A 15,862-nucleotide genomic window follows, 5' to 3' on the forward strand; every position below is an offset into this window, starting at 1 on the left:
TGCTTGGAAGTCTATGTCACCCCATTGAGAACAAAAAAGGTAGCTGCTGTTGAGTAGCTTCCTTTCAAATTGAAAAAAAATCCATTATTCAGGAAAGCTCCTTAAAAGAAGGTAAACAAAGAAAATAGCTTCAAGCAGTCCCTGAAACTGACCAGACTGACTAGGACCCTCCTCATCAGAGTAAACAAGAGTCACTCTAAAAAGACAAGCTGCAAAGAAGACCCTTAGACCAGATCAGCTGCCTGGAAGAGACAGACCACCGAAGCTATCTGGAAGAGGTTCAGATAGACTGAAGCATTTGCAATGGACACTTTTCAACCTGTTGACATGCCTGCAGGCTGTGCAGTGTGCTCCGGGTTCCCATCTTTGTGAGCTGTCACCCATGCTGGGGTGTGCTTTGGCAATGCCGCTGTCTTTGAGTCATTTCTGCTCCTGTAAGTAATCTCAATAAAACTCAAAGGTTCACCATGTTGGACTTTGGTGTTATTTGCACTTTGGCCTGGGATGAGTAGAGATGTGTGTAGCCTCTCCCTAGGAAAAGTCTTGTCCCACAGCAGGAACACATGATTTATTTGCTAGCGTAGGGTGTGTAGTTGGAGTAGTGTTCCAGGTTTGTCATGAAAGTGGAATAACGTGAAAATCTATGAAAACATAGTAGGAGAGCTTGGTGGTGTTTCAGCATGCACTTATGCAACCCTTTTCAGGATATAGCTATGGTTTTTAAGATGGCATAGTAACTGGATTTAATATAGAGACACTGTAAGTTAGCTATCTTAGACAGCAAAGAGCTAAAGGAAATACGGATAAATAACTGCATAAAAGCAGGAAGATTATGTGTAAATAAAGATAATGAATAGGTAAACAAAAAGAGAGGCAGAAATAGAGGGTATGGACCTGAAAGGTATAAAGACTGACATGGAGAATTCCCTAAGAGAGTTCCACAGCAGATCTTAGAAGACAGAAGAAACTGTTGTTAGACATCATCCAGTGTGAGGGGCATAAAGAAACGGGGCTTAAGAAAAATGAAAAGAGCAGAGGATGTAAGTGTCCAAAGACCTGGGTTCCTGGCCTCACACTTAAAACAAAACGAAAAGCAGTAACCAGAGTGTGACAGACTCACCGTAGCCTATGGGCCACGATCAAGCACGACAATGTATGTTTTAGTTACTTTTCTGTTGCTGTGGCAAAACCCTATGACCAAGGCAACTTATAGAAGAAAGCGTTTATTGGGACTTTCCATTTCAGAGGGTGATCCCATAGCCATCACACAATTGGAAAGAGTCATAATGGTTGCAGAATAGTGTGCATGCAAAGTCACTGAACTGCACACTGAAAATGGGTGAAAATAGCACATTTATGTTATACATATTTAAGCATGATTTTGAAAATGTCAGCTACCAAAAGCCATTGAAGTGTGACTTAAAGTGGATGGATAGCACAGTGAGACTTATGTGTCAAGATGTTGGTTGAATGTTGGGGGGATGGTTTTTGAAAGAACATTATATAACCATATGCTGTGTGCAAGGAGCACATTTGAGATTCAAAGTCACTGGCAGATTGGAAATGAAAAGGTAAAAACAGTTACTTCATTGCAAATGATCATCAACAATGAGGTTGGTGACAATAAAAGACCAAATAGGTATGAAGCCGGAAATGGTTACATGGAACAAATAGTGACCTAATATATTAATAAACGGGACAATTCACCAAGATGGGAAAATCACAAACACAGGCAGTAAATAAGAAAAGGGAAATGAAACAAAAATTAAGAGAATGAAGAGATAAAGAACTCCACAATGATAGTTGGAGACCATTAGGAAGAACTGTTCAGAAGATGATCAAAGAAACAGGACTTCTTGAACAGTGCTAAACCAAGCCAAACCACAGTTACATTCGACATACCTATAGAACACCACCCATTAAGTTTATCTCATTTTGTGCATCCATCAGGATGACAGCTAATTTTGCTCACCAGCTCAAAAACCACCCTTTTGTCCTGCGCAGTGAAAAAGATTCCAGTTCCTTTAGAGATATGTGTTGTGGCAATTGCCACAGAAGTCTGTCTACAGAGCACTCCTAGACACAAAAAAGCCCAGCTTCCTAGTTTTCTTGGCTGGTAGTAGCCAGTTTTCCTGATCTCCAGGCTTGTGTGTAGCAAGTTTTAATCGGTACCCCACGGCTTCTCCATGGCCCAACTGGGGCAGAGCCCAAGTAGCCCCGCAGCAGTAGCTGGCCAGTTGACTTTCTTTCTGGTCTTCAGGCCACTAATAAATCAGAGTCCTTTGACAAGACTAGTACCGCTCATTTCATTCTGTTCCAGCCGCACCAGGGGAGCATTCTCCAGTGGCCAGTGCGTAGAGTATGGGTTTCTACAAAGTTCCAGGTAACCACACTGCACACAACTGCACAATCCCTAGGCCTGCTCCACCGTATCATGATTTCAACGCCGAGGTGCATGCACTGTTCCCTGGGTGAGTGCTGTTATTTAGCGTGGAACGCAACTCCAAGATGGGCATTCTCAGTCTATCATGGGGTCCTGTGCCATAGGATATTCACGATGGCTCTCTGAGGACACCTCTGAGAGCTAGAGAATGGCTTTCCTGCAAGCTCTCAACTCTTTTGTAGGGCTGGGTGGGCTTCCCTCTGGTGGGGTTCTCCTTCATATCTCTGAAGGACTTCTGCCCAATCAGTAACCACTTGGCTCGTGGCACGCTCCATCTCTGCGCATGCACACAGAATCCTGAGGAGGATAGAGTTCTGTGTTGCGGAGGAGAGTCGGTGAGGCCCAACGGATCTTGTTCCTTTCAGCCTCTCTTCAGCTATCGTCTCCGTGATTCTTCTGCTACTTTTAAAAGTGGAAAGGATTTCATCAAGTGTAAGTCTTTGCTTGGAAGAAGGGTTCTTAACTATGAGAACTAGTCTATTGAGAAGGGGTGGGGTTTTTTCTGAGTCAGCATTGTTGGGCTGGGTCTCATCAACCCAGGGGTGGGAGTCTTCCTTATGTCCTCAAAGTCAGCCAAGCTAGGACCTGGACTCAGCTACAGAGGGGGTAACACTTTTGCTTGTGTCTTGGAATTGAGCCATGTTGGGCCCTAGAGGTTTCAGTTTTTTCTTGGGTCCTTAATGCTAGCTATGTTGGACCCAACTCTACTCAGGAGTGGCAGTTTTCCTTGGATCTTTGAACTCAACCAGGATGGACCCTGACTTAACTACCCAGGGGTAGTGATTTTTCTTGGGGACTTGAATTTGTAATATTGGGGGGGGGGATGTCTCAACTACCCGTAGGTGTTGATTTTGTTGAATTCTTGGCCTCAGTCATGCAAGAGACTCAGCTTCAGAACTGTGGCTACGCCATAGGGGTTTAGGTGAACACTTTCCTGAACATCGGTTGTGAGTAGAGAGAGAGACCAGGATGCTCAGCTTAAGCCATGGAGTGGGAGATTCCACCTGGATCCTTTTGGTCCAGAGGGAATGTTTCCCTAAGGGCTCTATATAAACCTTCAGCTGTTGTCTTGGGCACCTGAATCCAGTAATTTGGGAAACTTCCAACGGTGCCACCTATTTCTTCCAGTGTGTTGATTTTTTTTGTAACTCGGTTTTCCAGTTTTGTCACTCAGGTGGCAGGGTGTAGATCACTCGCTGTGTTGGGACTTGCAATTCTCTGATGACAAGGGAGATTGAGAACCATTGTGTTTTTGACTTCCTGCGCTAATTTTGTTGGGATGTTTGTCTTTGAAAATGTAGTTTGTGGCTCTGCATATATTCTGAAATCTGCTCATTTGTTGCTGCTGCTGCTGCTGCTGCTATTGTTGTAGTTCTTTTGATTCAGGCTCTCGTATCCCTCAGGCTGGCCTCAGATCTGCTTTAGAGCTGAGCTATCAACTCCACTCTTGCCCCAGCCTCTTTAGGGCTGAAGTTACAGATGTATATTACCACATCTGGACAGTTCCACTCCTTTTTCTAGACATATGTGCATTGATATATATGCACACATCCAAGGAGAGAATTTTAAATTTCTTCTTTGTCTCCTTTCTGTTTTTAAATTTCTGTTTTCAGTTGGGGTCTTGCTGTGCAGACCAAACTGGCCTCAAACTGCATTCTCCTGCCATAGGCTCTCCAATGCTAGGATTGCAAGAATGTGCCAACATGCCCAGTAGTAACACTGTGGAACTAATGTATTTTAGTTGAATGGAAATTAAAATTCAATCTTTGTGGCCAGTGGTCTTCTTCTCCAAAAGAAAAGCTTTAATTAGGATTGCCTGTTGGTACAAGACTGTATTCCTAGCTACCTGAGACATTGAGGCAGGAGGAATATTGCAAGCTGAAGGACTGTCTGGACTACCTAGCAATTTCATGCCAGCCTGGGCAACAAAAAAACAAACAAACAAATGATAAATGGACAGACTAAAGATGTGATATTATCTTTCCAGAAGGAATCGATGTTAATGAGTTTTAAAGACCGACTTCCACTCCATGTAAAGATTATTCTTTTCAATTTACTGAAATATCCACTTTCTCTAAATGATGGTTTATACTTTCTATGTAATACATTAGCATGTCTGTCAGTATATTACTAGGTGTTAAAGGTTTGGGGCATGCTTTCATTGATACTTCAATGTGTATTTACTGTTTGTGTTTACTCTACAGAAATATAGGTGGCTGGTGATTCTTGCCCTTAGGTCTAGAAACTTGGCTAAAGTCACTTAGTAACTGCAATGGTTTTGTGTCATTTTAAAAGGTCTGTCCAATTATAAATGTCACCTGTGGGTAATGATATTTGCATTAATTCTTTTCTGGCCTTTATGTTCTCATATTGCTCCAACCCTGCCACATTATTAGAGTGTTTAACATATTGCTGGATAGAGATTATGCATCCTTGTACTGTGTGTAATCTGGGGGAGAAATTGCTTGATATTTTAAAATGGAATTTGATGCTATCACAGATTAGTTTTTAGTTTGTGTTGTAGACACACTTTATTATTAGTTAATTGTGACAATGGCTTATGCTACAATAATATGTGTCATCAAGATGGCATCCCTCATGCATTATGGCACTTTACTCTTGTTCTCTGAACAGTCCCTTCTCCTCTCCCTCTTTCCCTCCCTGCTACTGCACTTCTTCCACCCAAATGAGCCTGCTGCTGCTTCCCATTGTGTATTCATACGGCTAAGTCTAGACTGTCATGTGAGAGAAAGCAGGCTATTTTGTCTTCGGTCGAAACACTGCAATGGGTTACAGAAGTTGTTCTGTATTCTCAGTTGCTTTCAAGTCATGAAGAGGATTTGAAGACGAAGGCATCTTTTAAATGACCAGCTACTTCCCTAACCCTTTCCTGCGCTTGAAGTTGATTGAGGTTAAAGCAGCCTTGCCCCTCTGCACCAAACTGTACCGTGACATGCTGCGTGCTTTCCACCCACGCTTGGAGTTTGCTTGCTAACCGCTTATTTAAGATGCTTGTCTCTATTTTCAGAGGAGATTGTACCCCATAGTTTTGTTTCCTTCTAATATATTTTACGTTGGTTGTCATTAGCTTTCTATTGACTTCACAAAATATTTTAGAAATTGACTCATTTTTTTCTGTTTATGATGGGATTTGCTTATAATATACCCCCTTTGGAATTTTTACATAAAATGTTATACCCCCTTAAGAGGACACCTTAACAAAAGCCTTGTGGATACGAAAGTTTCCAATTTTGCTTTAAGAAATTTTGCCAAATGAAAGACATTTTGATTTTGTGTCCCAGAAGGGACAGATTTTATTAGGTAGGTTTTTTTCCTTATATTGTATTGATTTTTATTTCACTTCAAACGCCAGAAGTAAAATGTCTGCTCTTTTACCCCTGCCTTCTGGTTTTCTGGTTATGTAGTCTTTTCATTCTTTTGTCTGCTCACGCTTTGCTTCTGAGCCATGGTCTCATCAGCAGAGGAGACTGACCTTGAATTTGCAGTAGCAATCCTACTGTCTGGGTTCCGTGTGCTGCTCTAAGAAGCATGAACCCTGGGGCCAGCTTGGCTGCTCCCTCTTGGGTAACTGTTTCTTCTGCTTTGCCTTTTGATTTCCCACCACCACTCTTGTGTATCTATTAAGACTCACACTATGACAGAAAATGTGATCTGTTTGTAGAATGTTCCATAGGCTGTTGAAAATAATAATGTGTTTCCTAGCTTTTAGATGGAATTTTCTGTACCTGTCTGGAAAGCCGGCTTGAGCCATGGTACAGCTAAACACTGAAGTTTCTCCATTGGTTTTCATGTCTGACATATCTATGTATTGATGAGAATCTGTATTCAAACAATCACTTTTATTGTATCTGGACCTACCTGTAGTAGGTAGTTTTGAGTCTATGAAATCAGGTGACCAACATTTGCTGAGTGTATTTATAGTTGTTGCATGGTTTTTTGATGGATTGTTCTCTTTCTTAAGATGCAGTGATCTTCCTTATCTCTTTTGATAGCCTTCACCTTGAGGTCAGTGTTTCAGATATGAGTATAGCTGCCCTTGCTCTTGCATAGATTCTGCTTGCCTGGGAATGTGGTATTCCATACTTTCACGTTTCTGTTTATCCTTGACAGTGAAGCTTTTTGAGACAGGAAATAGTTGGATCTTATTTTTAATCCCTTCATCCAATCTGCATATTGTAGTTGGAGAGTTAAGATCATTTCTTTTTATAAGGTATGTATTAATTTCTCCCATATTCATCTCAAAGCTTTGTGGGTTTACTGAGATAGAAATATTTGCCCCTTTCAAAATTACCACTTAGTTTTCTATTCTTCTGTTTTTCACTCCCCAGGCTTTTATATTGATGCATATCTTATCTTCTATGTATAATATTCTATTAACTCTCTTCAGTGGTGTTATCTTAGTGATGATGAATTGCTTTAGTTGATCTTTATTATGGAAGGGCTTTATTTCTCTTCTGATTTTAAGGATAGAAAATGAGGGAGTAATAATCTTGGTTGGCAGTTTCTCTCTCTCTCTCTCTCTCTCTCTCTCTCTCTCTCTCTCTCTCTCTCTCTCTCTCTGTCTCTCTCTCTCTCTTTCTCCCCAGGGGTTTATAGCTCTGGCTGTCCTGAACCAGGTTGGACTTGAACTCACTGAGATCCTCCTGCCTCTGTCCCCACAAGTATTGGGATTAAAGGCAAATGTTTCCACCACCACCATCCAGCTTTTTGTTTATTTTTTGAGACAGGGTCCCTTTATATAGCTTTGGCTGTCCTGGAATTCACTATGTAGACCAGGCTGGCCTCGAACTCACTCTGCTTTTATCTTCCACATATGGGGGTTAAAGGCATGAACCACGGAGTCCAGCTAGTTACTAACTTTCAAGAGTTAAAATATTGACCAGAGAGATATGTCAGTAGGCAGAGATGCTTGCTTGCTTCCAAGCCTGATGACCTGAGTTCGATTCCTGAGACTCAGGTGATGGAAGAAGAGAACCAGCAGGGCTTTAAGTTTATCAGTATTTGATCTGGTTCTAGCATTTCTTCACAGAGGTCTTCTGCTTCTGATGGGTTTACCTTTGTACCTGACTTGGAGCTTCTGCCATACAGCTTTCAGTATTTTTTTCTTTGTTTGGCTCCGTCCTCATTAAAACCATAAGCTGACATGGAGAGGTAGCTTTCTGGGCATGTCTAGTCAGGGTTGCACATTCTCTCTGTACTTACATGACCACATCTCTCCCAAGATTTGGAAATTTTTCTGCTGGACTTTCATGGAATAGAGTTTATGTGTTTAGACTATAACTTGGCTCATTTTCTTTTCTAAGACCAAAGTTCATAGGATTGTTGTCTTTTAAAAATATTTATTTTGCGTGTGAATGTTTTACCTGCATGTATATATGTGCATCAGGTGTGTACCTGCACAGAGCTCAGAAAAGGCATTGGCTCTCCCCTGGAAACTTATAGGTAGCTGTGGCTACCATTTGCATGCTGATAATCAAGCCCGAGTCCTCTGAAAGAGCAACAAGAGGTCTTGAAAGCTGAACCATCTCTCCAGCCAGGATTAATCTCTTGATCATGTCCCAGTGTTTCCTGAAAGCTGTGGTCATGATGACTCTGCTCTTTTAATTTGATTTTTGCTATTTGAGGGCAATAATTCTTCTACCTTGTATTTGATCCCTGGAATTCTTTGTTATGCTTGGTCTAGATGCTCTCTGTTAAATGTTTGTTTGGTTATTAACTGTTGCGTTTCTATGGTGTCTGTTTGCCTCCCCGACCACACCCCCAGAGGGATCTCTATCTCATTGCCAACGCTTTCACCTGCTTCATGAATTCACTTCTTTCCTTCATTCTTCCATTTCTTGTGACCCCTTTGAGCTCAGAGGCCAGCTAACACTCAATTTCTGAAATTTTCTGCACTGAAAATGGTTAAATGGTTAAATATTTTCACTTTTTTTTAAATCAAGGAATCATAAGCTTTTTGATGAACCAAATAGCCTTGCTTTTTTTCCGCACATTTTGGAGTTCCTGTGTTTTCCTGACTCTTCTCACTGTGGAATCAATCACACAAAGGAAACTTCTAAGCTACAGTGTTACCCCACAACCTTTGCTTTATTTTATTTTATTTTAGTTTATTTTATTTTAGTTTATTTTGTATGTGTGTGAGTATTTTGCTTGTATATATGTTTGTACTCCATTTGTATGCCTGTTGCTGGCAGAAGCCAGATGAGGGCATCAGATCCTCTGGAACTGGAGGTCCAGACATTTGGGAGACACCATATGAACGCTGGGAATGAAACTCACGTCCTCTGGAAGGGCAACCACATAACTCTCTCTCCAGTCCAGAAGCTTGGCTTTTCTCTTTTCCTTTTCCTTGTTGGATTTTGTCATTGATGGAATAAAGCTGTTGATTATGTTTTCTACACAAAGATGATGGCTGAAAAAGGCAAGGTGCTTGCTATATGCTCTGAAGAAGAAGAGGGCCGTGCTGGAGAAGCCATGGATCCTCCATTACCCAAAATGCGGTGCCTTGTGACCCTGAAGCCAGTAAAGGAGAAAGAGGGGAAACCCCATCTTAATGCCTCAGTCATTGCAAAGGGAGAAGGTAATCGGGGGTCCCCTGTGGCTAAACAGATTCCAGTGTGTTTCAAGTGGAAGGGGACATATGTGAAAACATGAACACGATGTCGTGCCCTACACAAAACAGATCGTCTAAAGCAGCTTCCTGCCCGTGGATGGGATACGCTCTAGCAGAGGGTGGAGGTGCTGTGTCTCGTGGCCTGCGCGCAGCACCTAGTCACGTGTCTTCTTTCCTGTCCTTACCTCTCCTTCACACTGTACTTTGGATGGTCTTCTGACTCCACGTCTTTTACAGCAGAGACTGTTCTGCGCGACATCAAGTGGTGTGAGACGACATTACCGTTCGTGCGGAGCATGTTTTCATGTAGCTGTTCACATCTTCATTTATGGCCATTTACCAGGGTTTCCATGATCTACTTTGTATTTCTGTTCCTTACTGGTGACTCTTTGCCACTAATTTTCTCCCTTTATTCATTTAAGTGCTTAAGCGTGCAATTGCTTTCTGAACCAGACCATTTGTATACTGCTTTGTAGTCTATTTGGGCCAGATTGACCACCACAAGGACCAAAAATGCCTTCTCTGCCCTTTCTCTTTCTCAGTGATGTCTACTTCTTTTATTTTTTTTTAAGTTTACGTGTGTCCTATGTTGTGGCAGTGTGTGTGGAGACAAGAAGAGGAGATTAGATCCCCTGAAGTTACAGGCAGTTGTGAACTTCCCAACTGAGCTGAGGTCGTCTGGGAGAGTGGCAAGCACTCTTAACTTTTGAACCATCTCTCCAGCCCCAATGATGAAGTTCGAGCGCAGTTCCTCCCTGATGTCCTCATGGCACTCCGAGTTCTGTTAGGGCAAGGGGGAGCTTGTTTGCCTATGTCATTGCTATCACCACATTCTGCCTGATGGCTGGCCCACAGGAGTTGAGCAAACGACATAGGTGCCTCAAGCTAGGAGGGGAAGATTCACATAGAAGAGAAGGAAGATAAAAATCATTCACAGACTAGGATTTGGGGGTGAAGGGGTATCAATATCTTTTGTTGTTCTTCTTGCTTGCTTGCTTGGTTTTTAAATTCTTTTCATTTTCTTTTTTGATGTTTCAAGGAAGAGTAATAATCCAGGCTGTCCTAGAACTCACTCTGTAGACCAGGGTGGCTTAAAACTCAGAGATTCCCCTTCCTCTGCCTGCCAAGTGCTGGGATTAAAGGTGTGTGCTGCCGCTGCCCAGCAATATCTTTTAGATTTATTTTTTATTGTATTTTGGTTATTGTGTATGTGAATGCAGGCGATCTTGGAAACCAGAGGACGCATATCCTCTGGAGCTTGAGTTACAGGTGATGGTGAGTGGCTCAGTGTGGGTGCTGGAACTTAACTTGTGACCTCCGCAAAGGAAATAAACACTCTTAACTGCAGAGCCATGTCTCTAGCCCCTAGAAATACCTATATGTTCACACCATGCGATATTTTCACCCTCTAAAGTACATCAAGGTGAGACTAAGCCATGCACACCAGAGATCTGTACATGTCTATGGGTGAGATTTCTCTCTGGTATTCTCTCCTCCTCTGAAATAATTTTAGACTCCAGGGAGCACAGGGATGCTTGTGTCGGGGGACAGAGCCCACCCACTTTACAGCTCAGCTTTTCCCTTTGCTTTCCAGGTGCTACTGTCAGTCTGAAGGCCCAGGACGGTATGATGAAAGGCGATTCGACAACAACCAAAGGCTCCCCAGAGTGGGTTCCTTCTGACAAATCCATTTACCTTAGCCGTGCCAGGCTCCTTCGTGAAGGTGGCGATGCCACATTTACAGAATTAACGGTTAGCAGTGAGATCCCTGCAGGTGCTACCAGTGTTGCAACCCTGCATGGGGATGAAGGTGTGACCGCTGGGAACCCAATAAGCCGTGAGAAATTTAACGCTGAAATAAAACGTCAGCTAATGAAGGAAATTCGGCGATATGGACGGAGTAAGTACCGGGACCATGGCTACACACGGAGAAGGGAAGTATCCCTGTTTCTGTTTTATTTTTCCATCTCTCTGTCTCTCAAATGAAGAAATCAAACAAAAATAAGAACAAAACAATAAGACAGGGAAGAACAAAACAAAAAGCAATTGTACACACACAGCCCACATCAAAACCAACCAACCAAACAAAATATGGAGTCTGTTTTGTGTCGGGGCCTTCCCTGGAATGTGGTTGATACACCCTGTGACACTCCACTGAAGAAAACCGAGTTTCCTCTTGTTAGAAGGAATTAGTTACACATAGCTTCTTTGTTAAGGGCAGAACTTTGTAACTACTTACCCCTCTCCAGACAGGGATGTCTTCTGCTTAGAGCCTGTGCAGGTTCAAATGTGCATCAGTCCTGGTGGGTCTGGAAAATTCTGTTTCCTTGGGGTCATCCACCACCTCTGCCCCTTTCACTCTTTTTTGCCTCCTCTTCTGCAGAGAGCACTGGGCCTTGGCGCGAGGGTTTGGACAAATATATCAACTTTAGGACTGAGAGTGCTAACGTCTCTCACTCTCTGCCCACTGTCCAGGTGTGGGTCTCTGCATCGGGTCCTATCTACTGCCATGGGGGAGGGGATTCTCTGAAGCTTCTCCAGTTATATGATTAGAATAACCTGAAACTGCCCCACGAGAGAGAGCCTTTGCCACAACCGAGGTGTTCTACATGATTGAGTACAGTCACTGTCTTTTCGACTAAAATAGCTCAGTAGACTCCATCTTGCATTTGCAATGTTGCTTGGTTAGTGCTTGTAACAATTGCATCCGTATCTGTACACAGGCATTTAGCACACACACTCACCATTGAACATCTGTGACCATGAAGCTTATAACTGAGGTACACACAGATCCACCAAGACCCAGTTCTCTTCATTTCTGTGAAATACTGAAGTCTTCTTGTATTCTTTCCAGAATATGGAAGGCTTTTTGAGCTGCTTGAAGAAGTGCAGGGACCCCTGGAAGTCCAGATACAATTTGTTGAATTTGCCATCAAGGAAGCAGCAAGGTGGGTGCCCAGAGGGACCACATGTCTTCAAGCTGTTGGCTCACTGCAGTGGTTGGCTGAGGGGTGGAGAACAGCACCTACTGTGAGTTGCTCAGTCCCTGGACCCCACTTTATAGTTCAGGCTGATGACATAGATATTTAGGTTGATGTCACCGGTGTTCGGCACATCCTACTCAACCTTCCTTTGTCACAGTAGTCTTGAGCTGGGCACTGATCCTCAGTAGAAACTTTTCCTATTGGCTAGAACACGTGGTACCCGGGATGTACTGACTATTCCCACAGATGGTGACCCTGTTTTGGATCACACAACAATTTCTACTGCGCAGGTTCTTTGGGTATCACTTTTTACATGATACGTATGCTTATTTTCAGGTTTAAAAGACGCCACTTGATTCAATTCCTTGAGAAGAAACATGAAGAAATGTTGTTTCAGCTTTCTCTCCAACAATGATCCACCACTTGAGATGGAATCCAGTTCCTACTGCAGTCCACAAGATAGAACAAATAGTTTAGTATGTTTCAGAAAACAGTAGGAGGATGCTGAAGTCTCCCTAGCACGTGTTTGCTAAAATAACTATAGTTAAGAAAACTATTTTAAACTACACTTAGCAAAAATGGGCTTTTGTCCTTTGTGTTTTGTTTAAAAGCATAACCTTTGGTTCGTTGACTGTTTTTTTTCTCTCACCTCTGCTGATTGATGTTTTTGTCTCATCGGGGAAATATCACGACAAGTCTCTAGTTTGCAGCAGGTCACCAGTATCATTTCTGGTATTTAGAACTGTCTTTTCCCCCAGCCATTTCGTATTCCCATTGCCCAGAGATATCCACTCAATCAGTCACGGTGTTTGGCTTTATGGGCTGTCTCCAACCTTCTTTACTGAACATCTGGGCCAGTGAGTGTCCTGTGTGAACCTGACTGCTGCAAATGTCCATCATCTCTAGTCACAAAGTCTAAGAGTGATGGAGGATTCTTATTGGCTAATAAACAAACTGCCTTGGCTTTTTGATAGGGCAAGATTTAGATAGGTGGAGTAGACAAAACAGGAAAAAGGAAGTGAGGTAGATGGCTCAGACAATTGCCCTGCCTCTCCTCTCTGGGGCAGACCACCATGCCTCTCCTCAGGGAGACAGATGCGATGAAGCCAGCCGCCAGGTCAGACATGCTGAATCTTTCCCAGTAAGACACCACTCGTGGTGTTACACAGATTTTTAAATATGGGTTAGTCAAGATGTTAGCCAAGAAGAGGCTAGATATAATGGGCCAGGCAGTGTTTAAAAGAATACAATTTGTATGTTGTTATTTCTGGGGCTAAGCTAGCCAGGCAGCCGAGAGCCGGGCGGTGGGAAGTGGCCCACAGCTCCACACTACATAAGAGTACTAAGGACACCACACCTTGCACACAGGCCTCCCTAGCTCCTTGTATAGTAGCATCCGGTCTCATCTGAAAAAATATTCTCACTCTATTACAATAACACATTTATGACTGTGATAAAGATAGATTAGGTCTTCCAAAAATGTTCAGATGAGCACTTCTGTGAAGATTCCTCCTCCTGCTCCTCCTGCTCCTCCTGCTTCTCTTCCTCCTCCTCCTCCTCCTCCTCCTCCTCCTCCTCCTCCTCCTCCTCCTCCTCCTTTTTCTTCTTGATTTAGTATTAGTATGTAGCCTAGGCTGGCCTTGAAATTTTCACACCAATCAGGCTGGCTTCAATTTAATAATACTTCTGTGTCAGTCCTCCAAAGTGATAGAATTATAGTCAAATCCTACCACGCATGAATCCAGTGAAGTTTTTTTTTATTTCCTTGGTGAAATTTTTTATTGAAGTAATGACCTATACAAAGCCAAAACTAAGTAAAATTTACAACTGATTCATATTGAAGCCAGGTATGATGTCACATGTTTGTAATCTTGGAACTTGGGAGAATGAGGCAGGGGGATCTTCTTGACTTTGAGATCATTCTGTACATAAAGTAAGCAGCGGGCCACCCTGGTCTCAACAGTGAGAACCTGTCTGAAAAAAATAAAACAGCAGTTAAAAGGATTAACACTGAAAGAAACCCCACACTGTTTGCTGAAGACATGAACTAGATTATTGAGGAAACCATTAGATATTCTGGATGCTAGAAGGAAACTTCCATCCACCTTCCAGGTTCTTTCAGCCTGGCCTCCAGAGGCGAAACTATAAATGATGTATCCAAAGGTAACTAACTCCGTGGCACACCGAGCTGCCCAGCTCAGGAGTATGGTAACAAGACCACTGACAGCTGGCAACATGCTCATTGCTGGGCTTCCTTTCTTGTGAGTCACATGTTTAAAAGTGATATAATTAGGGATATCTTGATGTCAATATCACCTTCTAAGACAACAAGTGGTTTTCTCATAATACAGTAGATGGGAATTAAAATTCATATCGAGAACTGGAGATCCGCAAGGACGCGAGTTTGGGTCCCAACACCAAGGGCAGCTCACAGCCACCTGAAATTCCAGCTCCACAGAACCCTACTCCCTTCCCTTCTTCTGGCCCCCGTGAGCACTGACGCAAACATCTCTCTCTCTCCCTCACTTCCTCTCCCCCCCATACACACACATTTTAAAAATATATAAATACTGTAAAAAAAGAAAGTTCCTATCAAGAATAAGTGTCAATTCAAGTGTAAATAGCCACCTTTCCTTTGATGGAAGCGGGCCAAAATAATTAACCTGCTACTCAGAAGCTGATTAATCACTCTGGGACATGGTGCTATATGTAAGGTTCACAGTTTGGCTCTACCACTGGCATACTGGACATTTGGCAGTGACTATGCCATCAATCCTAGTGAATAAAAGTCATTTTCCACATGCCTATGCATAAATAACCTCCATCTCTCACCATGTGACCAAGATGCCGCATTGCATCTTAGAAATGGATGGGGTGTTGGTCTTGGTCCTAGACACTCAACGTTGTCTTAAGGTGAAAAGGCAAAGAAATGAGCCACACAAGCTGTAAGAAATGAGATCTGTCTAATGACCCAAGTGAAGGTAAAATCAGCTTACCTCATGTCTCAGCCATTTCTTCAGAAATAGAACAAAAATGATATACAGAGAGATGTGTAAAAGGAGATTTAGTAAAGCTTTTGACTCACTTGATCATGGAAACTGAAAAGTCCCACAACAAGGTGGAGCTCATGGGATCTAGTGAGAATCACAGAAGCTGATTCGGTACCTCTTAGTCCAGTATCAAGGGCCACAGAGTCTGATTGGAAGAGTGGAAGTGGGAGCCTGGATTGCAGTGCTCAGAAAATGTGACAAATACTTCACCTTTCTGCTTTCCCCCTTTTTTATTACAGTGTGTGTGTGTGTGTGTGTGTGTGTGTGAGAGAGAGAGAGAGAGAGAGAGAGAGAGAGAGAGAGAGAGAGAGAGAGAGAGAGAGAGAGAGAGAGAGAGAGGTCCATCTTCTTTCACCATCAGGTTCTGAAGATCAAACTCACTTGGGTCATCTGGTTTAATGGCATCTTTACCCACTGAACCATATCCCTTTTGTTAGTCAATCCATGCCTCTAACTAAATTGTGTGGTACTCACCCACACTAAGGGTTAATCCTCTTCCCTGTATCCACAGACAGACAGGGCAGTCTGCCCCAGAAACACCCCTATAGACAGACACACCTAGAGCATCTTGAATATTTAAATACAATATCAACAGTACTTGGGACGCATAGAGAAGTGGATCTTTGTCACTTTGAGGCTGGTCTTGTCTACATATGCAGTCCCAGGCCAGCCAGGACCATATGGTGAGACCTTGTCTCACGACAAAACCCAAGTAGAATGCCAAACCACCTGGATTTCCTTTACAGCAAGG

General features: G+C 42.8%; 1 protein-coding gene across 2 annotated transcripts; it reads left to right on the forward strand.

Moving 5' to 3' along the window:
- Nucleotides 1-2,370: 2,370 nt before the first annotated feature.
- LOC119805531 (integrator complex subunit 6-like) lies at nt 2,371-12,552 on the forward strand. 2 transcript variants are annotated; one of them, XM_038317481.1, is made up of 5 exons: nt 2,371-2,471; nt 8,870-9,044; nt 10,672-10,977; nt 11,932-12,025; nt 12,398-12,552. In XM_038317481.1, the coding sequence occupies exons 2-5, from the start codon at nt 8,870-8,872 to the stop codon at nt 12,474-12,476; spliced, it is 654 nt and encodes a 217-aa protein (XP_038173409.1). In that variant the 5' UTR covers nt 2,371-2,471; the 3' UTR covers nt 12,477-12,552. The 2 variants fall into 2 exon arrangements, with proteins under 2 accessions (XP_038173409.1, XP_038173410.1); XM_038317482.1 differs by lacking the exon at nt 2,371-2,471 and having other exon boundaries at nt 8,787-9,044.
- The last annotated feature ends 3,310 nt before the right edge of the window (nt 12,553-15,862 follow it).

The sequence above is a fragment of the Arvicola amphibius genome, chromosome X (genome assembly GCF_903992535.2).
Source record: "Arvicola amphibius chromosome X, mArvAmp1.2, whole genome shotgun sequence".
NCBI lineage: Eukaryota > Metazoa > Chordata > Mammalia > Rodentia > Cricetidae > Arvicola > Arvicola amphibius.